General features: G+C 44.8%; 8 protein-coding genes and 1 non-coding gene across 9 annotated transcripts; 5 read left to right on the top strand and 4 right to left on the bottom strand.

The window, feature by feature from the left end:
* Window positions 1-87: 87 nt before the first annotated feature.
* V2V93DRAFT_362155 (uncharacterized protein) lies at window positions 88-3,603 on the top strand. The gene is made up of 6 exons (XM_066908284.1): window positions 88-1,159; window positions 1,220-1,794; window positions 1,854-1,965; window positions 2,021-2,272; window positions 2,325-2,777; window positions 2,833-3,603. Exons 1-6 carry the CDS (start codon window positions 269-271, stop codon window positions 3,361-3,363), a joined length of 2,814 nt encoding a protein of 937 aa, XP_066768406.1. The 5' UTR covers window positions 88-268; the 3' UTR covers window positions 3,364-3,603.
* Window positions 3,604-5,985, top strand: V2V93DRAFT_362153 (major facilitator superfamily domain-containing protein). Its single transcript, XM_066908283.1, has 5 exons — window positions 3,604-3,909; window positions 3,970-4,384; window positions 4,446-5,274; window positions 5,346-5,434; window positions 5,492-5,985. The coding sequence occupies exons 1-5, from the start codon at window positions 3,866-3,868 to the stop codon at window positions 5,759-5,761; spliced, it is 1,647 nt and encodes a 548-aa protein (XP_066768405.1). The 5' UTR covers window positions 3,604-3,865; the 3' UTR covers window positions 5,762-5,985.
* Window positions 5,986-8,380: 2,395 nt separating this feature from the next.
* On the top strand, window positions 8,381-9,990 carry V2V93DRAFT_362145 (uncharacterized protein). The gene is made up of 2 exons (XM_066908282.1): window positions 8,381-8,609; window positions 8,672-9,990. Exons 1-2 carry the CDS (start codon window positions 8,408-8,410, stop codon window positions 9,553-9,555), a joined length of 1,086 nt encoding a protein of 361 aa, XP_066768404.1. The 5' UTR covers window positions 8,381-8,407; the 3' UTR covers window positions 9,556-9,990.
* A 173-nt stretch (window positions 9,991-10,163) lies between these two features.
* Window positions 10,164-10,258, bottom strand: V2V93DRAFT_t2. The gene has a single exon. It is a non-coding gene; the product is annotated as a tRNA-Ser (tRNA).
* A 162-nt stretch (window positions 10,259-10,420) lies between these two features.
* Window positions 10,421-11,781, top strand: V2V93DRAFT_341358 (FtsJ-like methyltransferase-domain-containing protein). Its single transcript, XM_066907809.1, has 4 exons — window positions 10,421-10,670; window positions 10,748-10,798; window positions 10,852-11,298; window positions 11,373-11,781. The coding sequence occupies exons 1-4, from the start codon at window positions 10,479-10,481 to the stop codon at window positions 11,616-11,618; spliced, it is 936 nt and encodes a 311-aa protein (XP_066768403.1). The 5' UTR covers window positions 10,421-10,478; the 3' UTR covers window positions 11,619-11,781.
* On the bottom strand, window positions 11,601-15,631 carry V2V93DRAFT_362136 (Lon protease C-terminal proteolytic domain-containing protein). Its single transcript, XM_066908281.1, has 2 exons — window positions 14,349-15,631; window positions 11,601-14,287 (listed from the first exon to the last, which is right to left on the bottom strand). Exons 1-2 carry the CDS (start codon window positions 15,379-15,381, stop codon window positions 11,898-11,900), a joined length of 3,423 nt encoding a protein of 1,140 aa, XP_066768402.1. The 5' UTR covers window positions 15,382-15,631; the 3' UTR covers window positions 11,601-11,897.
* Window positions 15,632-15,730: 99 nt separating this feature from the next.
* On the bottom strand, window positions 15,731-17,829 carry V2V93DRAFT_6989 (Acetamidase/Formamidase). The gene is made up of 4 exons (XM_066912770.1): window positions 17,454-17,829; window positions 17,183-17,277; window positions 16,966-17,118; window positions 15,731-16,909 (listed from the first exon to the last, which is right to left on the bottom strand). Exons 1-4 carry the CDS (start codon window positions 17,461-17,463, stop codon window positions 15,917-15,919), a joined length of 1,251 nt encoding a protein of 416 aa, XP_066768401.1. The 5' UTR covers window positions 17,464-17,829; the 3' UTR covers window positions 15,731-15,916.
* A 367-nt stretch (window positions 17,830-18,196) lies between these two features.
* Window positions 18,197-18,532, bottom strand: V2V93DRAFT_356092 (uncharacterized protein; the record flags this gene model as incomplete). The annotated part of the gene is made up of 1 exon (XM_066907997.1): window positions 18,197-18,532. One exon carries the CDS (start codon window positions 18,530-18,532, stop codon window positions 18,197-18,199), a length of 336 nt encoding a protein of 111 aa, XP_066768400.1.
* Window positions 18,533-18,725: 193 nt separating this feature from the next.
* On the top strand, window positions 18,726-20,799 carry V2V93DRAFT_362128 (major facilitator superfamily domain-containing protein). Its single transcript, XM_066908280.1, has 2 exons — window positions 18,726-19,307; window positions 19,363-20,799. Exons 1-2 carry the CDS (start codon window positions 18,952-18,954, stop codon window positions 20,669-20,671), a joined length of 1,665 nt encoding a protein of 554 aa, XP_066768399.1. The 5' UTR covers window positions 18,726-18,951; the 3' UTR covers window positions 20,672-20,799.
* Window positions 20,800-20,956: the final 157 nt, after the last annotated feature.

Genomic DNA, 20,956 nt, shown 5'->3' with positions numbered 1-20,956 from the left:
CGTCACGTGACTCAAAGTATCCCTTTTGGTCACAGCGAGACGTCATTAGTCAGTAGGCAATTGCGCACTCTCGAGAGTTTGCCGATTGTGAATTCGGACTCCTGTTTGCTTGGCTACGGCAATTGCGCGCTCTATATATCTTCGCAAGTGCTCTTAATCGAGCTATGCATATATTGATTTAGAAAACATCGAACGATGAGCAGATCACTCCACTGAACAGGACAAAAGTTAGTACGAAAGCTCTTGGTTCTGTTCGACACACGTCATAATGGCCTCAAAGCATCGCTCACAGGATTCGTGGTCCTCCAGAGCTCGAAATTCATTTGACAGCAGAGCCAAACCACAGATAGACGTGCTCACAGACTCTATCTCCAAAATAAAAGTGGAAGCGTCTCCTATTCGCGCTGCGATCCCCGATGAAACTTACAGTTACGTGATCAAAATCAGTTGTCTAACATTTCAAACTACGCCGAATTTACCATTCGCAACTGGTTCAAGGAAAACCAATGATTTCCCATTTATCTCACTTATTGCTGATATTTACGGACTTAAAGAAAATCGGGTTGAACGCGATGTTAGTGCGCTGGTGAAGACTATAGCGCCAGCAGAGTATATCAATGATTTGAAATTTCTCCTTGAGAGAGTACGAACAGGAACGGAGCCCACGGCTGCCGATTTTTCATCTGAAGAAGACTTTAAGACGTGGCGACGGTTTGAGATCTCGGCAATCAATCAGATCATTTTGGGAATTGTTCAGGGCGGATTTCACATTCTACCGGCAAACTCCGCAGAGCACTCACTTGTCTATATCCCACCAGATCCATCAGCACTTTATTTTTCTATTTTAAAGCGATGCTTGTCTCGCGATATCACAAAATTCTTACAGAAATCAAAAACAGCCAACGCTGATGTGATGGATCCACTATCTAGACGAGCCATTTCAATTCTCGACGACGATTCTCGAGATTTACTAAACACCCTGTATCTCCGATGGCGAGTGGGAAAGTCTACGCGGGATGTGTTAACTCTTCGAGGATCACTAGATCTTTTATTGGATGATAAAATGCCGCTGTCAGCATTTCTGAATATGTTTAGACTTATAAGTTTTGAGCCTTTGACGACCTACGCAAGGGCACACGAACCTTGGAAACTCAGTAATGTAAAAACCACCCATTTGCCTATCTAGTTTCTTTGACTTTGACTTACTTAATATTTTTAGCAAAATCTCTACCGCGAATGCTTGATGTCAATCTATCATCTATTCATGAATAAGTTGACAACAGAGCTAGACAAGATCACAGGTCTCGAACCAATAAATATAGCAGAGATCTTGGCAATGTTTGATCTCTACCTCTTTTCAGATTCTTACTTCGCTTTACACGGTGTACCATTTTCGGATACAATCGAGGCCATGGAAGGCCATATTCGCGACAGCATTCGATATCATTTAGAAGAAGCAGTCACGGCAGCTGCCGCTCACGATTCATGGCCTGACTTGTCTTTGCTGAATGGTCTTCTGATGCGCGAGTTGTCTCTAGTGAATCAGATTCGGGAAGTGTATGAAACGCCGAGTACACATGGCAATGTTAATTTGACACGTTGGCGCGATTCTATAGATATTGGAAGAGTAGCATCAGCAGAGTTTGTCGTAGCTGCTACTGCTACAGCATGGCCTATACTACAGAGGGCTATGGCGAAGACTTCAGATGAGAGCGATGGCGAACGGCTAGAAAAGCTGGTACAGTTTTATAATACCGCGTGCGGAGTGCGGGAGATCCAAAAAACGCTTTTAGAGTATGATAATCGATTGCCTTGTAGCCATTTATGAGCTTGAACTAATAAAGTGGATATAGTGATGAATCGGATGTTATTGATGTTGAGGATATACTATTCCCATACGTGTTGCATGCTATAGGTCTAGGTGCAGCTTCGCTGCATTTGGATCCAGGCTCCTGCAGTGATTCAGTGAGTATTATTGACAATGTAGTAGTGATGATCCGACTTCTCTGACCGCTATTAGTTCTTGCCGATGGACGACGAAGCAGCTCACAGTGCTCAAATGCTGTATATAGAAAAAGTTTGGGCAAACGATCTGTCTCTTATTCAGTCACTGGATTGGCCGATTAAATTTCAACGCACAGCATTTTATTACGCTTTGATACGCGATTATGCTGAGCCGATACGTTCTTACATGGACTACCTGCGGTCCTCATTCTGTGAAGATATGCGCCAAGAAGAATTAAATTCAGAGTTCTATAGCATGCCTCTTGAGGTACGGGTGTTCAATAAGATAAATATCGTTGACAATACTAACTGCAGTATAGACTCGAGTAAAATTTTATAACGTTAGTTTTCTAAAGCGATTTATTGGCTCACGATGGGAGTTAGTGGATGGTGAATACGACGCGTCAGAACTGCAATCGGGTGGGCCTGGATCAGAATTTCTGTTTCCACCCGACAAGAACTCGTTTTGCCTGAAAATTAATATCATTGATCTAGAGGATTATGCTTCTGCAGCCGACCAAGATGCCATTTATCTGCTGATCGAAGCTAGAGAAGCAGGATCAACGCGGATAAAACGAACGCGATCCTTGTCTGTCTCTATCAGTAGTCCTCTGGTATGGAACGAAGAGTTCGAACTGAGATTTCCGCAGGATGTCGATATTTATACATTCACAATAAGATTGGTAGAGCATCTTATGGATGATGCTGTCAAAGAAGAAGCGGCTACTTTTGTAGATGTAGATGTTCGTGACAGTGCTTTTTTTGAATGCGGAGTAAGTATTTTATGCAGTGCAGAGAGCGACCTTTTTCTGATTAAACATCTCATAGGATTACCATTTGTCAATCCAGCCGCGCGGGTTAATTCGGCTAAGGATGCAACTGACGAAAGATGCAGACAATGCGGATACGGTTCTCGATAGTTTGGCATCTGGAGTCGATGAGCTGGAGAGGTGGATGATACAAGGAGTCTCAGAGAAAATGCTGCCGACGATTTTTCGGGTTCTTTCTATCGAGAACCTCTTAGCGCTCTCGGAATCCGGAGACTTTGACGCTACGAAGGATGCAATCTCTTCACTTTTGGATTATCTTGAAGGTAGCTTTGATATTCTTTCTGCGCAGGTCGGACGACAAATTGCTCGCTCTTCAATGATCGTTGTGTGGGAGGAATGTATAGAGGTGCTGAATCTTTTACTTGACGCAGCAACTGATCCTACAGCAAACGTCATTGAAAAGGAAAAAACGGATGTAGTTAACCAATGGCTTCAGACTTTGAAGAAGTTTTTCCATTCTCGTCAAGATGTCCCACTGGCAATGCTGGAGAGCGCCAAATTGAGAGAAATTTTGCGAAGAGTATATTAAATAGTATTACTATCTTGTGTTAAAAAGATGTATGATTGGCCTGTTTCGATCTGTGTGACGTTAATTGGTGTTTGGGTTTTTTTTTTTTTTTATTTTTTTTTTAATTTCTCTATATGCTGGAGTTATGTGGGTATTATACTATATATGCGTGTGCTTATACAATTTCTGTCTTAATTGGTGTACATAGACTATGGATTAAAAAATACGCCCATTGAAGCAAAGATGAGGGCAGACATACTTCACGTGACCAGTATAAGTGGTAGTGAGTTTAGCTAGTCCTTGCCCGGGCGGCCCGGGCAAGGACAAGGGTTGCATAACAGAAAGAATTGGCAGTGATACCAATCACGTGATTGTTATCGGAGCACCGGAGGTGATGAGGTGCTAAGTCGCCGTGTTACGCAAGCTCTTTTGTTTCCGTGTAATTGCGGTAAATACCACTTTCAATTACTTTTTTTTTGCCTTTATATATCTGAAAGGATAGTTAGGTCTGAAGTTGTCGAAGATGGTACGCAATCATATTGACGAGCAGGATGAGCATATATTTACGTGAGTATCATGAGATGGCCTCATTACCCCACAAGTTTACTAAAGACTGCTATTTGATAGACCAAATCAAGATAATCAGACCAGTATTGATGCGGCAGATGAACCTCAAGTAGAATATTACCGAATTAGATGGTGGAGAAAGCCGACAGTCTATGCCTATCTTCCGACTTTCTTTCTCAGTGCGTTTGCAATGGGCGGGTTACTTGCGCCAATGCTGAACTTAAGCCTGTCGTTATATTGCCGGGCGTACTACGCCGAGAGAAATTCGATGACCTCTTCGTCCTTTGGAGTACTAGCCGAGATTGATATGAACTGTCAGAGGCCAGAAGTTCACGCTGGCGCATCGCGCCTAATGATGTTTGTAAAACTTACGGAGAGTTTGCTATCTGCATTTATAAGTCCGAAGCTTGGCGCATTGTCGGATAGGTTCGGACGAAAACCTATTCTTCTGCTGTCGATAACTAGTGGGCAATTTGTGAGTGCCAACAAGTGAGATCTCGCGTGCTTGGATATGCTGGACTGACATTTCTGTTTAGATTTCGTGCCTTGCTTACTTGGCAATAGCCAAATCTAGCTATACTAATGCTTACAGGCTACTTTTTGTTGTATCGATTATTGATGGTGTATCAGGATCTATGACCGGGTCTATGCTAATCGGACAAGCCTATGTCGCAGATTGCTCGTTACCAGTCAATCGCGCGAGCAGCTTTGGTCTCTTGCGTGCGGTTTTATTTGCCGGAATCTCGTTGGGACCTATAACTGCTGGTCTGATAATTGGACAAACGGGAAGCTTGCTCTCTGTCTTTTATTTCTCTGCGATGTTGCATGTCTGCAATATTTTGTACATTGCTTTTCTTCTACCAGAGTCGCTTTCGCGTGAGGCTCGTGACCACGCTTCTCATGCGCAAAGTCAAGAATCTGAGCTTGTCTTTTCTCAGGCTCTGGATTGGAGATCGTTCATCAATCGAATTAATTTCTTGAAACCGCTCAAAGCTCTCTGGCCAGCAGACGGCACTCGGATGGTAATCAAACGTAACATTGCAATACTCTCAATCATCGAAACTTTCTTTCATGGCACAGAACTAGGCGTGATACTCAACTTGCTACTCTATGCCGAACTTACCTTCAAATGGACGAGCGTTACCACTGGAATTTTTATCTCATTGGCATCATTTGCGAGGGCTTTTGCGTTGGTGATATTATTGCCTTTGTTGCTGCGGTGTCATCGAAGATGGAAACCGCATACGTTGCATGAGGTTGGAGCATCAAAGGGAGATGTATTCTTGATAAGATTCTCGTTTGTATTTTACATCGCCGCGTATGTGGTCATGGTGCTCTCACGAAACTCTACTGAGTTTTTTCTTGGTATGATTCATTGCCTTCAAAAAAAAACAATAATAATAAAACCGAAAATGGTTGCTAATACTTTAACCTAGGGGGAATCTTGGGCTCGCTGGGTACAATTGGGTCTCCGACAACTGCCTCTGCTATTACGAAGCACGTTCCAAAAGAGAATACCGGCGCCGTACGTATATCTCTAATAATATATTTCGACGCGATAACTAACTTGTGATAAAAACAGGTATTGGGAGCACTTTCCCTTTTGCAGAGCGTGGCAACTATAATTGGACCACTTATTTTCTCAAATATATACGCTTCGACGGTGACGTTCGCGCCAAAGACAATATTTTATGTAGCAATTGTACTATTCAGTATTAACCTTGGATTTTCAATGCTGGTTAGAGAGCATGTTGACGGCGGGCTTTACGACGATGGAGCTGATGAATTGGGCGAGGATGAGGATATGGAGCTTCAGTTTGAGGCTGGGGGCGAAGGAGCGATTAGAATATAAGATTATCACCCCCTTTTTTTTTTTTTTTTTTGGGATGGTTAGGAGTTTTCTTTCACAGCTGATGATTTTTGAGCGGAGGATAGGCGTTGGTCGGAATTTTAGACTTTATGGTGAACGCAGCAGTATAGATATCATGTGAATGTTTGATTCTTAATAATTTGAGAATATTTTGGTTAGCGAAAAACCAACGATAGTGTAAAAAATATACGAGGCGCACATTGTAGGCTTTGTTCGTATCTATTTTGTCAACTTGCCCGCCCCAACGGAATACAGCAAAGCAGTAACAAGGTCGTCGCAGAGCTTGCATTTTTAGCTATCAGATCTACTTTGCAAGGTCTGCTGCAAGTTTTTTTCAGTAGTGAAATTTTGTGGCCTAGCGTAAGTCCACTGCCACATGGACTCGTAGCCATATGACAAAGTATATGTCATAGGGGGTTGGGGGCGGCAAATCAATCGATATCGCGTTGACGTTCAGTTTAATCCTAAATACCTCTATATTACTCAATTTATCTACCTTACACTGAGTATGGTAGCTTCTGGCGGAGGGAGAATGATGGAGGCGGCGGAGGCGGATCACGAAATTGCGTACAATCTGAAAACAATAAGAATTTCCTTTAAGATAAATTTCTTCAAGATGAATATGAAGGTACCACCAGCAGGATTATTGTCGAATATTTGCTACATGTGTATTCCCAAGTTGATCTGTATTGAGTCAAGAATGATATGAGAGATGCAGAGGTCTCGTTGCTGATAGAAAAAATGGTGACAGCGTTAAGAGCGAATTTTGCGCAATTAGTTTATTCACAACTACGAACGAATATAATAAGGAATGAAAGGATCAAGATGAACAACCGCATGGCACAATTGGGAAGACCGGAAACGAAATCACTACAAAGAAAAATAGGTACCAAATTAAAGAAGGAAGGAGAATGCTAGAATATAAATGTACCGTGTACCGATTGCGGCGAAATAGGTCGGATGGCCATCGCCCCACTTGTTTTTAGAGTAATAATAGTATTGACTGCTGGCTTGCAGATTTAGAATATTATATAGATAAAGCAGTAGTTTTGGACTAAAATTTCAGTGGCGAAATGGAAATATGCTGTATTGTTGATCGTGTGCAATATTATTTGCACGTGTTTCTGTTTCTTCCTAGGTTTTTAAGTGCATCTGGCGAGTCATATAGCTGACGCGGACAAATAGACAAAAGAAGCAAATCTGCAGCGGGAGCAGAAGCATCGATGACAAACAACAAAGGCAGCCACGGATATAGTGACTTAGACAGTACCTTATCTGACGCGTCACCTTTGAGACGGATTCTTTAATGAATTCTTGAATGACACCAACTCAATGATTAATGGCGCACTGATTATTGCCTGCAGATAGAACCAGATGATTGTGTTTTTTAGGTGTCGAGTTTGGTTCTGATTATATTACACTCTCTTGATTTCGCAAATGCACTGGCGCAGATGATTACGCTCGATATTGACGCGGCGATGTACTACTGTGGTTCTGCGGCAAACATCAAAATGCAGGGATTTAAGCGCATAGTCGGCAGTGATTATACTTTTCTCTGAAAAAGTTTCAGGATTGGCACCGAGACGAACATTTGGTGAGTACATACACGCAAGATGGGGAACAATACTCGATGAGACGAATCGGTTCGCGTACTAGGCCAGCCGCGGACGTCAGTGCGGCTGGCGACAGGTATCTAGCGTTGATCTTGGTCATGGTTCCGTATCTTCGATACCCGAATCAGATTCGCCAAGATTCATGCTACCATATCGCATATCGCTTTGATACGGAGGCTGGTTACAGAAAGATAGCTTTTCAAACTACATAGATGTAGATGCAGAGGAGTAACGGCATCTGCTAGATTACAGTGCTGAAACATCGTTACTCGAATACACAGCTACAGAGTATGTATTGCGGTATAAGAGTCATCGGCATCATATTTTGAATTTCGAGGAGACTGCCAGATCTGCACCGCCGCCACCACCATCAACAACAAAAAACAAAAACAATACTAATAATAGTAAAAACAGCAAGCAAATGCAAACTTGAAGAGCCAGTATTACCCGTGCGTGCGTGCGATATGTCGCGAGTTCCGGGTTCTCATGCGCGATGGGGCCACGTCGACAGTAACCGCAGGTAGTACTACTTACTGATTAACAAGCAAATGCCAATATGCAAGACATTGTTAAGCGTCATACCCTAATACAATGCATATTCATTATATTACTCATCTGTTTGAACGATAATCTACTACACTATGTCGGTGGCCGGTCGCAAAGTTCGCCGACAATCAGAGTTTTTCTCACAGCTTGGCCAGATTCGGCTCGGAGCCTTTACTGTCTCCGCTCGCTGCAGTCTCGCTTATTCGGGTTAGCGTCGCGAGCACTGGAAGCGACGAGGCCGCGCGTCCGACATCCGCTGACGTCACGATCCAGCCGCGTCCGCATGGACATGTAGGGCTAGGGCTCGCAAGCCGTGTTCGACGCGAGCCTCGGGCCCGGCGCGTTCGCAAACTCCGTCGGCCGGTCAGAGCGCGGCTGATGCTCCGCGGGCTTCGCTTTTATTTTATAGTGCTCTTCCCCATCTCCGGCGTCTTCTCCTGCTGCCTCCTACTCTTCTATTTTTTGCAGCATGCGTCTGTCGTCTTCTCGTCGCAGGGCTGCATCGGCCGCGTCCATCGCGGCGGCGGCAGCAGCAGCATCAGATGCCGCCTCGCCCATCGCTGACAGCAGCGATGACGAAACCACTCTTGACGAGCGCAAGGAGTGGATTGGTATCGCAGACCCTCTCCTACGTCGTCGCATTCAAAACCGCGTTGCTCAGCGCGCTAGACGTATGTTATCTATATTTCGTAAATCTTCACTTGTATTTTTGTATTAAATCTTCTTTTTATAGGCCGTCGTCTCGCGAAGAGTAAAGACCACAAATCACAATCTAAGCACTCTGACGACACCAACAGCGGCAGCTCGCGTGTTTCAATCTCCTCTGCATCTTCATCCTCAGGCCCGTTGTCGGCTACCGCAGAGCTTACTCCTACCATTACCGCCTCATCAGCCTCGTCTTTTTCTGATACAGACTCAGTTTCTCCCAGCACACCCCGCAACACGCTTTTTGCAAACCCGCAAGACCTGCAGCGTCAACATTATGAGCAAGAGCTTGCGTCATTTATATCTCTGGACTTTGATCCCACTGAGCCGTCGTCAATGTCTTCAGCTGAGGTAGACCAATTTCAGCAATGTATTGACGGTAACGCAGCTACCCCATTCCCTCTTTCTACTCCCAGAGACAATCTAGATGGCACGTTGAGTGCCGCCGACGCTCTGCTTATGCCATGCCAGCCCATCGGTGCAGCAATGTGCCAAAACATCCGCCAGTTGCCACTCGCGCATGACCTGCCTCGCTACCAGGTGTTTGTTCCATCCCCCGAGCAGTCTGCGTCAATTCCGCCTGCTCTTTACCCTACTGCTTTACAAGGCATTGTGCCCCATATCCAGTACGTTGACGCAATACCATTTGCGACTCTGCGCGACTCATTGCTTCAACAACTACGGTTAGGCGCATTTGACGAGGTTGAGTTCTGTCAGGACCTTCTGAATGGCGGCTTCCAAATATGGGGTACCGACCCTGCGCAACCACTGGCCTGGGAGATCGCGGATGCATTTGCAAAGAAGTGGTCGTGGCTTATTGACGACTCTATTCTTGATATCGCAAAGTTCTGGGCCGGTCAGCGGAAGCAGACGGGGCTGCCAGATGAGTCCGTGGACGCTTTGTTTGCATAGATGGCTGGATAGCGAGTGAATTAATAAGGATGGTGAGCGAATTAACGAGACGCGGTGATACTTTTCGTGTACATATTATGATTGCTTTGCTACATTTTTGTTAGATAAGATGATTTTACATAATTGCTGGGAATCAGTGTTTATTTTTGAGTGTATATTTGAGATTTGATTGACTTTGCTCGGGAGTTTTGTGTTTTTTTCTGGGATTGTTTATTGTACGATTTGTTTAACTTTGTTGCTGTGATTATTATTGAAGTTTAAATGCGAGCTCTTCTCTAACCATTTATCTTGGAAGGCCGTGCTTTTGCTGACACGGGTTATGAACTTTACAGTTCTGAACTACTTTGGCTGAGTAATCAGAGACATGCGATATGCGAGATGCGAAGTATGCGCGAGCGATTAAATCCGAGCCAAGAAAATCCGACTTGATAAACTCCTTTTTGCTAAATTATGACTTTTTGTCTTTTTTGGCGTTTTCATATTTCAACTTTGTTTTGTTTGAAATGTTTATTATTTTTAAAAAAATATATTTCATATATATAGTAATTAATTTCTGAAATTACAAAAAAAAAATTAGATAAAAAAAATGTAGATAAAAACAAAAATGGCGACACCAGCAGGACTCGAACCTGCGCCTCGAAACGAGAAAAGATATCAAATATTCAATTCGAGTCTTTCGCCTTAACCACTCGGCCATAGTGCCCACTTCGTTGCACAATTTTGTCTCCGCCGCTGTGTCGCGCAGCAGGTTTACTCGGGCTATATGTCGGTTTAGGGCAATTTACATAAGTTTCTTATTTTGGGAGTTTAATTCCTATTTCGGGCGGAATCGGGCATATTTGAATTTGCTGAATTCAATTTATACAATGATTTAAAATCAATCAGCCCGGTTCTTTAATGATGGAGCGCGCCTACGGTGCATTATGAGCGTGGATTTTAAGCGTGTACGATCGTTATTCGGCGAGAGTCTATTTGATGCGATATATTCCTGCCAGCGGCGAGCGGCAAGCAGCTCTAGTTCGAAGAGGTGGGTGCAGAGGAAGACATCAGATGTCTACTTCCGAGATGCCAAAGTAAAGGGACTACGAAGCCGAGCCGCGTTTAAACTATTAGAAGTGTGTGGATCTGAATCTCATCGTAATTTTGATTTTTTTAATTTTTGAAGTTATGTCTAATTGGGATAAATCTGCAGATCCATCAAAATCACAAAATTTTCAAACCGGGCCAGACGGTTGTGGATCTCGTATGACTTGCGCTTCCTCGCTATTCCAACCTGCTGCTACTAACAAGACACAGGGATTCGCACCCGGTTCATGGACACAGGTAGCAGTCGACCGCACACGTCCAAACGGTCGCGTGATTGGAATCGACCTCCTTCCTGCCGCACCACCAAAAGGTGCTTCTGCCATCCAAGGTGACTTCTTATCGCCGCAAATTCAAGCGATTATCAAAGACTACCTGTGCGAACCCGACCTAGGTCGCCCAACTGATGAGCGAGAAGATACCGTTGACGAAAATGGTATGCGATTAGGCTACATTGATATCGAGCGCGCCATCGATCGTACTCCTTCGCCATCTACTTCATCTGCGCAATCGGCCGCAGATACAGTCGATGTCGTGCTAAGTGACATGTCCGAGCCCTGGCCTCCCATTTTCTCATTTTGGTCATTCACGTTAAGCCAACCTTTCTTTAGGCTCATGAATACCTCCGGAATCACCTTTCGTGATCACGCAACAAGCATGGTACTATTCTTCTTCTCTTCTCCCCCTTTTCTCTTTCCTCACTTGGATGCACGCTCACAAAAGTTTTATTACAGGACCTAGTGAACTCTGCTCTCGCTTTCGCTCTCGACACCCTTCGTCCCGGAGGAGCCTTTATCTGCAAGTTCTACGCCGGCGCCGAGGACGCCTTTTTCGAACGCAAACTTCGTAAAGTTTTTGATCGCGTCAAGAGAGAGAAACCAGCTGCTTCGAGAAGTGAGTCAAAGGAGCAATATTTCGTCTGTAATGGGCGCAAAGCCTCGGTTTCTAAACAAGATTTATATGGAGATTTATATGATTAAATTGAATAGTGTATGTATATATCATAATTGTAAATAGTGCAAAATCTTTGAGGATTAAAAGAAAACTGCGTTAATGTGACACTTTACAAAAAAAACCTCCGTCAAAACTAGTAGAAAAGCAAACTAAAACAAAAATAAATATGAGAAAAAAAATTTACCATAAAAGATTACCATAATTTAACAAAAAGAAAACCCTAAAACATAAGAGTACGGGTCCGCTGAGTTCTATATGATAAAAACTGACCATTATTATCTGTTGCTGAATATATACTATGCCTTTCAATGATATCTCCGACCGCTTCCGTCGTAAGCATGAATCTCATTATTAACACTACCTCCCAGCGGCGGGAATAAATCACCTAATCCACCATCATTCTTCGGTTGCTGCTGCTGTATCGCCGCAGCGTCCTTAGGGTCTCCCAGCTGCGAATGCCAAACCTTATTGCCTTCTTCCTGAGAAACACCCGCAAAGCAGCGATTAAAGATATCGCTATAGAAATTACATGGCACTCCCTCGATTCCTTCCTTAATGTTTTCCGGAAGCGCTTCCCAGTCTGCAAGATTACCAGCCGGGAAAAACACTGTCTTTGCACCCGCACGCTTCGCGGCTACTGTCTTCTCGCGCAGACCGCCAATGCGCAGGATCCGGCCAGTTACTGTGATCTCGCCAGTCATGGCATATCCAGGGTCGACTACCCGATTGAGGGCAAGCGAAAGCAAAGAAGTAGAAATAGTTACTCCGGCAGACGGACCATCTTTTGGCGTTGCACCTTCAGGACAATGCATGTGGATGCGAGCGTGGTCAAAGAATCTGTTGTCAGGGAAATGCGAGGCAACAAACATCTTTGCAAAAGTATATGCAATCACAGTCGACTCCTTCATCACTTCTCCAAGCATGCCCGTACGCTTGAAACTCTGCTGCGAAGTAGGCAAAAGCGGTGCCTCGAGCACAGACTCAACATACATCGTCGTACCGCCCATCTGTGTCCACGCAAGGCCGGTAACGACTCCAGTAGGAGGCTGGTCATCATAGAGCTTATCAGACGTAAATACTGGCGGTCCAACATAATCTGGCAAATTATCGGCAGTTATTTGCACATGAACAGACTCTGGTACCGCAAGCGGAATTCGTAGCGGCTGCGCGGACGATTTGTCAGGGTCGCCGGCAATCTCCTTGCCCTCTTCAGTCAGCAAATGATCCTCTGACGCATCCGGGTCTTCTTTCATGCCCTTGACGATATCAAGCGCAGACTTGCGATACACTTTTTCGATCTGCTTCTTGAGATTACGCACTCCGCTCTCGCGGCAGTAACTCTTAATCAGGCTATCAATCGCTTCAGGAGTCAGTTCGACATCGACTTCCTTCAAACCAGAGTTATCTCGCGCCTGAGGTGCAAGGTACTTCATAGCAATAGCCTTCTTCTCTTCAGCAATGTATCCTGAAACCTCAATCACCTCCATACGGTCGAGCAACGGTCGAGGAATAGTATCAGTCATGTTAGCAGTGCATACAAACAGCACCTTGGATAAATCAACCGGAATATCTAGGTAGTGATCAAGGAAGCTGTTGTTCTGCTCAGGATCGAGCAGCTCAAGCAGTGCCGATGCAGGATCGCCCTGGTGTCCACGACCAATCTTGTCAACTTCGTCAATCAGAATCAACGGATTTTCAGTCTGGCATTTTTTCAAAGATTGGATGATACGGCCTGGAAGAGCACCGACATAGGTTCTTCTGTGACCCTTAATCTCGGCCACATCAGTTAAACCACCTACACTGAACCGCTGAAACTGTCTGCTCAAGGCTCGCGCAATCGACTTGCCAATCGACGTCTTGCCTACACCAGGAGGACCCACCAGGCAAAGAATCTTACCGTCAACATTGCCACGCAACTTGCCAACAGCGATAAATTCAAGAATACGATCCTTAACATCCTTGAGACCGTAGTGATCCTCGTCCAAGACATCAACAGCGTGTTTGATTGAGTAGTTTTCAGTCGAGTGAAGACCCCAAGGCAACTGCGTAATCCAATCAAGATAGTTTCGAGTGACATTGAACTCCGAAGCCGACGGCTCGAGATTCATGAGCTTGTTTAGTTCTTCATCAAAGACGCGCTGAGCAGTATCAGGCAATTTCAATTTCTCAACACGCTCCTTGAACTTCTCAAGAAGTTTATCCTTGCCATCGGTCTCCATTCCAAGCTCCTTACGTATACCTCGCATTTGCTCCATGAGATAATACTCGCGCTGGCGCTTTTGAATCTTGCTTTCAACGTCCTTGTTAATCTTGCTTTGCAACTTTGCGTTCATGAGCTCTTTCTTCAATAAAATTAAGCCTTTCTGCAGACGATCAGAGATATCGCGTGCGTCAATGAGCTCCTGCAGCTCCGTAAGCTCACCAGCACAGACCGCAGCCGCAAAGTCAGAAAGACGAACCGGCTCATCAAACACATTTCCGGTAGCAAGGCTAAGTGTGAAAGCAGTGATCTGATCACGGAAGATGGGATTCATTGAGGAGATCTCCTTGAGCAAGTTGACAATCTCAGAGACAACGGCACGGATCGTGGGATCGTTCTTGTCAACCGGATCATCAGGCCGATTCTTGACATGGACCATAGTCACTCGATCGCGAAGGAATGCCATAGGCTCTTCTTCGGCGGCTGATTTAGCGTCTAGAGATTGGTGTCAGTTATTATAATCACAGATCATTTTTCAAAGCTATATATATGTTACCTTCAGCAACAACGTCAAAACTCGTGACGTCTGACTCGACAGGCGTCTCTTTGCTCTCAATTGGCACGTCAGTATGTTCGGCAATGACCACCTTCTCAACTTCGACACGTCGGTGAGGATACAGCACAATAGTCAGACCCTCCTTTTGAGCTCCATCCTTCGACTCGCTTTGAGGGAAGATACTGGTAATTTGAGCCATTACACCATTATGGTAAATCTCTTCTGGAGCCATGATGGCTTCAGTCGCTGGGTTGGGATCCTTTTGCAAGAACACGCCAACATAAGGATGCCCACGTTTGACGAGTTCGCGAACAGCCTCAATATGTCGCTCGTCGTGTAGCACGACAGCCTTGTAAAATCCGGGGAACAATGGACGCGAGACAATAGGCAGCGCCATCAGTTCAGGGATCTCATCCGGTACACCATTTCCAAGACGCGAGCCGTTGGGTGCAGTAGTTGAGAAATCAGGTGTGAACTTGCGCATGGTCACGACAGGTCCAGAGGTGGACGATGCTGGCTTTGTGTTATCTTCTTTTGCTGACTTGTCCTTCTCTTTGCTCTCGCTAGCTTCCTTTGAGGACTCTGAAGAAGCAGCTTCAGATTCTGAATTGGCAGGAGCAGCTGAATCGGTCTTGCGGATACGCCTTCGAATCGCTTTGCGTTCCTTACTAGCCACCTCCTCAGACTCTGGTGTTTTGTCATCGGCAGTGGATTCAGCAGATGCAAGCCGATCCTCCTCGCTAGTCTTTTTACTCTCTTCCTCAATTTTCTTATTTTCTTCAGATTCAGCCTCGGCTTCAGTCTCAGTTTCAGTCGGTTTTGGAACTGAAGGGTTCTTATCGTCATCATCGTCAGACTTATTGCTCGACCTCAGTACGACGGACTGGGAGAACGCGCGCCGCGACAAGGCAACTGTAGAAGGAGCTGCAACTCGAACGCGCATCACGGCGGAAAGATGGTGAGTTGCTGGCGCAAGCAGGTGAGTTGGCCGCGAAGCAAAAGCAACGGCAGCCCGAGGAAATGCGCGAATCATTGCGGATGCTGTGGTGGATGCGAGTGCGATGGAGGGCAGATTACGTGCTCGGTAAGCCGGGACACGAGCGGTCGGAAGGTGGCGTTCGAGCTGTGCGCAGAAGTCAAGGAACTGCGCAAGGAGCTAATAGCGATGAAGATGTACGAGGACTATGGGATATTGACTATTGCTGGAATGCGAAAGCGTACTCCAAAAAGGGTGTAGGCGAAGTGGAAAGGTTGCTCCTGTTTAATTCAAAGTCGTGTGTAGCGGATGGCGGTGGAAGATCTAGTGCTCTGTAAGCAGGACTGGGGCCATTTCAAAATCACAATGTCACGAACTGAGTCACAGAATCACAAATATTCAAAACGTAATATTTGCTCTATGCTAACTGATCTACTATGGTTCTTTAAAAAAAGGTATTAGATAAAGTTATATTTTTTGGGCCATTAATAGCAGAATATATCAATTATTCTGTTAAAATCAAAATCCGATTGCCCTCTTATTTACTACTTCATACCAAAGTGACGCCTCCCGCTCTCTCTGGCTAATACACTTATTTGGTGGGAAACGCAGTCTTGCCCATGTTGGGCTGAATGACTGGACCACCCTCCTTGGGCATGATATCAAAATCAAAAATATCAGCGGGTATCGAGTAACTCACGCACGAGTTGGGAATATCGACAATCGACGAGATGTGAGTTTCAACTGGCGCCGCAGATAAAAGCAGGTATGCCTGTTCTCCGGTATAACCGTAACCCTTCAAGTACTCGATAGCATTGAGAACCGCCTGTCGGAAGGCAATCTTTGCGTCAAGAAAATGCTGTTTTCCGTCGTCGTCGACAGAGATACCCTGGAAAGTGAGGTATCGCGAAGGGCCGTAATGAGCAGTGACATTACCAGGAATGAAGACAGGATTGTAGATAGACATGTCCTTCATACCGTTCTTAATGATTCCGAGCTTGAGAGTAATGATTCCGTGCATCTCGATAGCACCACAAAATGAGATCTCACCGTCACCCTCCGAGAAGTGAATGTCACCGACCGAGAAACCGGCACCCTTGACGTAGATAGGCAAGTAAGCTTTCGAACCGCGGCTCAAGTTCTTGATGTCAATGTTGCCACCGTGTTCACGCGGTGGAACAGTTCGGACACCTTCCTCAGCGACTTTTGCTGCCAACGCAGGATCAACGCCCTGACCGATATAGGAGCCTTCTGGGTTAGGAAGTGCAGCGACGGTGCAGCCATCGTCAAGAGAGGCGTGGAAGTCAACAAGCTCTGACTCACGTTTTTTCCAGATGTTCATCATCTCATATGAGGGAAGGGTTCCAATAATACCCGGATGGATGAAACCGGGGAACTTAACGTGTGGGATATGGCGCGAGGAGGCATAGATTCCGTCGATATCCCAGATAGCTTTCTGCATCTGAGGGTACTTGTCATTCAAAAAAGCGCTGGTCTTCTTGGGGTCCATGATAGCAGTGTATCCCCAAGGCTCATCGGGGAAAGGCTGAATGTCTTGAATGTCGACAATAAGAAGATCGCCAGGCTGAGATCATTGTGAGACGACTTATCACCAATTCTAATAAATTAGCATTGACTTACCTCGGCACCCTTAACTTCAATGGGGCCACTCAAGCAGTGAATGCTCAAAGGGTTGACCTTGACAATATCATCGGCGTCATCCGTGTTGAAGACCTGGCCGCCGGATGAGTCAAAGCACTCGACCTTAAAAATCTCACCAGGCTCAACCGAGCACTATATCATTTTCACAATTGTTAGCATTGTCGTGTTTTTACAATCGAAATTTCATGTTTCTTACGTAGAAAGGAATCTCCGGATGCCAGCGGGTGTGGAGACCCGGCTGTTCATGGTAAGGCTTGTGAAGATCGACAGAGATCTTTGTGGGGATAGGTTCTAAATGAAATATGAACAGGTTAGTATTTGAGATCATGGTTCCTCACATATTCTTTCTCCCTGTTTCAATTTCGCCGATGTTCAACTATTGCTTCAACACTGATTCCAACACAAAGCGCTCCAAACTCGACTCAAGTGTTGAAACAGGTAAAATGATAAAAGAAAGGAAAACTAACCGACAGGCATATTGAAATGAAGAATTGACTGCTTGGAGAGGAGTATTCTTGAACAAATCTGTACAGAAGAAAGAACTAAAGCAGGGCTCCGAAAGACTCGGCGTAAGCGCAGTGTTTGAGACTTGACTCTTTGCAGATAAGCCTCTCGACCTTATCGTTAACGACACCAACTCTCTTGAGATTCTGTAATTGAGTTCAGATTAGGGTATAAATTTCCTAAAGTAGAAAGCAAATGCCGAATTAATGGGCTTGTGTGTTTTTGTAAATGCTTAATGGAGAGATAGGCCATTTTTTGAGTGCTTATATTATTAGGAAAGATAAATTATTTACACAATATGATGATTATTGGTTGCGCTTCAATTGTATGCAGTATTCACGAACTGCCTAAAATATTGACGGAATTTCTACTGCATCAACTCGATTCGGTGTTGTAGTAGTATCTTTGCGACCTGACTCTATCTCAAAAGCAACGTGATAAATTGTTAGCGGTAGTCAGATAGCTGCTATATATTGACGAATAACCACATCTGTTGCTTTGTGCTCAACTGAGTTGTTGCGATGATGGGTAAGATTGACAGATATATGATCATATTGCAACGATGGTGAGCAAGTAGCTTGGAGCAACGAATATAGTCTTATAATCAATAGCAAAGATTCGCTGTTGGGTTCTCTTCAACCTCTCATGTCTCTTCTAGACCTCGAAGTTTTCGGAGCACTCAATTTATTATCTTCATAGACGCAAATTAGAGCGGATTGCCAAATGAAACGATCCCCAGAGTTTCATAATTTGCTTTCAAGTTGTAAAATCTAGCAGACCAAGACTTGACATCCTCGAAATTCTGAAAAGAAGCGATATAATCATTCATTTTTAGCGAGTTCAGAAACTGATAGATGCGAATCTGCCACATTTCATTCTCCGAAAAGTAGTCTCTTGCCTTCTTGCCAGAACAATATACGGAGTTCAAGCTCTTGGAATCCAAATAGCTAAGAATCATGGCAACAAGCTCGATAGGTAAATGCAATAGCTGATGGCCGGAGAAAGAAGTTGGCTCTAGTGAGTGGGCAGTGCCGCTATCCATGGTACTGCTATCGTTGCATTGAATATCTATACAAGTAGACGTAAAATACACAAGTTCTCCTTGATCACCACTTCAGCTGCACTGTTATATTTCACTTATCTAAACTCGGCATATAACTTACACGTGACTATATATCACGTGACTATAGACCTATAGCAATTAGCATGTAGCCAAAACCTTCGGCGTTCGCCGAAGCCGATCTCCACATCGTCTTGTACACATACTTCTACTCTTGGAACACAGTTTGACGGTATCTAATCTTTTCCAGAAGCCTGTGAAGGAAGGGAGGCTACCTGAGGCGCGAAAAGATCTCGGGTTGCGTGCCGGTGTCGAAATTGTCCCGTCTTTATCCTACAATTAACGACAGGAAACTCGACAACCAGTATCGACCTATCTTTCGCAACAGCTCAGTTTGCTCTATGGTATATACGGAAAAGACAGCCTTACTACGACAAGGTGATCACATCGCTGGTGTTGCGGCCGACGAGATCCAGGAGAACCATTGTGAGAGTATATCTCCGCGTTCGAGTTATAGCTCCATGGCAAGCACAGCTTCTAAGCGGAAACTGACCACTTCCCGAGAGATTGGCGAAGACGGATTATGGTCAGAGCAACCAGACAATGAGGAGACTGCAGCATTGCTAGAGCAGAGCGTGCTGGCAAATGAGGATCTGACGGCCACAGTTGTTGAGATCGACACCGGGTTGGAGCGCTTCATATGCCGGAAGCTGGACTTTAGACTGCTACCGGCGCTAAGTCTTATGTATTTATTCAAGTATGACATGCTAGTGCTGTTATGTCCTCTATTAATGATCTAATGATTATAATAGTTCTTTAGATAAAAGCAACCTCGGCAATGCCAAAACAGACGGCATTGATATCGACCTTCATTTCGTAGGCAATCAATACAATTTATTGCTCTCAATATTTTACATTCCATATGTGTTATTTGCTTTACCGCTCACTCTCGCGGGGAAAAAATACGGCTTGACGCGCGTGCTTCCGTTTCTCATGTTTGGATTCGGAGTTATGTCCTTGGTTTCTGCGGCATGCCAGAACTGGGCCAGCTTGATGGCTGTTCGCTGGTTCCTGGGTACATTTGAGTCAGCGTTTTTTCCCCTTGTAGTATTTTATCTTACTACATTTTACCGACGCGGCGAGCTTGCTCGTCGGTTGGCTATTTTTTACGCTGCTTCGAATGTAGCATCTGCGTTTTCGGGTTTACTTTCTTTTGCCGTGTTTCAGATCCCGAACTCGCCGCTGAAAGGCTGGCGATGGCTCTTTATAATTGAAGGTAGTTGTACTGTGATTACTGCAGTCGGAGCCTGGTCTTTTTTGCCTCGCGATGTGGCATCTGCAAAGTTTTTGACGGAAGAAGAACGCACCTTGGGATTCCTGCGAGTTCAGAGCGATTCTTCTGCGGTTGTCAATGAGCCATTGAAAATTAAAGATTCGTTAAAGATTTTTGCTCATCCGGTGACTTGGGGATGGCTGATTTTAGAGATTAGCCTTGGAGTTCCGTTGCAGTCAGTCAGTGTATTTTTGCCGCAAATTGTAGAGCGGTTGGGATACTCAACTGTCATGACGAATCTCTATACCGTCGCGCCAAATGTGTCAGGAGCTGCTGTCTTACTTTTTCTTGCATTTATGTCAGACAGATATCGGCTTCGGTCTCCTTTTATTGCGATCGGATTTTTGCTGCCAGTGATTGGCTTTGTCATTTATTTAGCTATTGATGATGTCAATTCACATATTAATGTTGCTTATTTTGCATGCTTTTTGATGACTGCGGGTATGTCTGCACCGTCTGTATTACTGTCGACGTGGTTTTCGAATAACATTCCGTCAGAAGGGCAGCGTGCCGCACTGACTGGTGTTGGTGTTCCGCTTGCGAATCTGATGGGGCTTGTTTCAGTTAATGTATTTAGAGATCAAGATAGGCCGCGCTATGTGCTCGCATTAGTTGTCACTGCTGCATTTGGGACTATTGGGGTTGTTGTCACGACTATAATGGGTTTATGGATGAAGTATGACAATCAGAGACGAGATAGAAAGCAGAATGCTTGGGTTAGAGGGGAAGTAGCGACTATGGAATTAAGCGGAGGCCCTGCGCATCCTGGATTTAGGTGGTTTTTGTAAGACAGGTGTTCAATTATGAGTATAATTATTGATTAATGAGGATTGGGTTTTGAGCGGTATTCGTGCTGAGCAGTATCAAGTGGAGCCCGCTGACGCTTTGTTCCATCAGGCTTATCATTGTAAAGGTGTCAACTGTAGAGTTTTTTTCCACTAAGCGCTTCGGTCATCGGCAAGGGTTATTACGACAGCCTTTAAAACCACGCAAATGCTATCGCTTCTAGATTGTATCCTGTCACTTTTTATCTGATTGCGCGATATATTTGTGGCTAAAAATATGTTACTGTT

This window comes from Kockiozyma suomiensis, assembly GCF_038497685.1.
Source record: "Kockiozyma suomiensis strain NRRL Y-17356 unplaced genomic scaffold V2V93scaffold_1, whole genome shotgun sequence".
Taxonomy (NCBI): domain Eukaryota; kingdom Fungi; phylum Ascomycota; class Lipomycetes; order Lipomycetales; family Lipomycetaceae; genus Kockiozyma; species Kockiozyma suomiensis.
The sequence above is the reverse complement of the archived record's forward strand: the minus strand, read 5'-3'. Positions and strand labels throughout refer to the sequence as shown.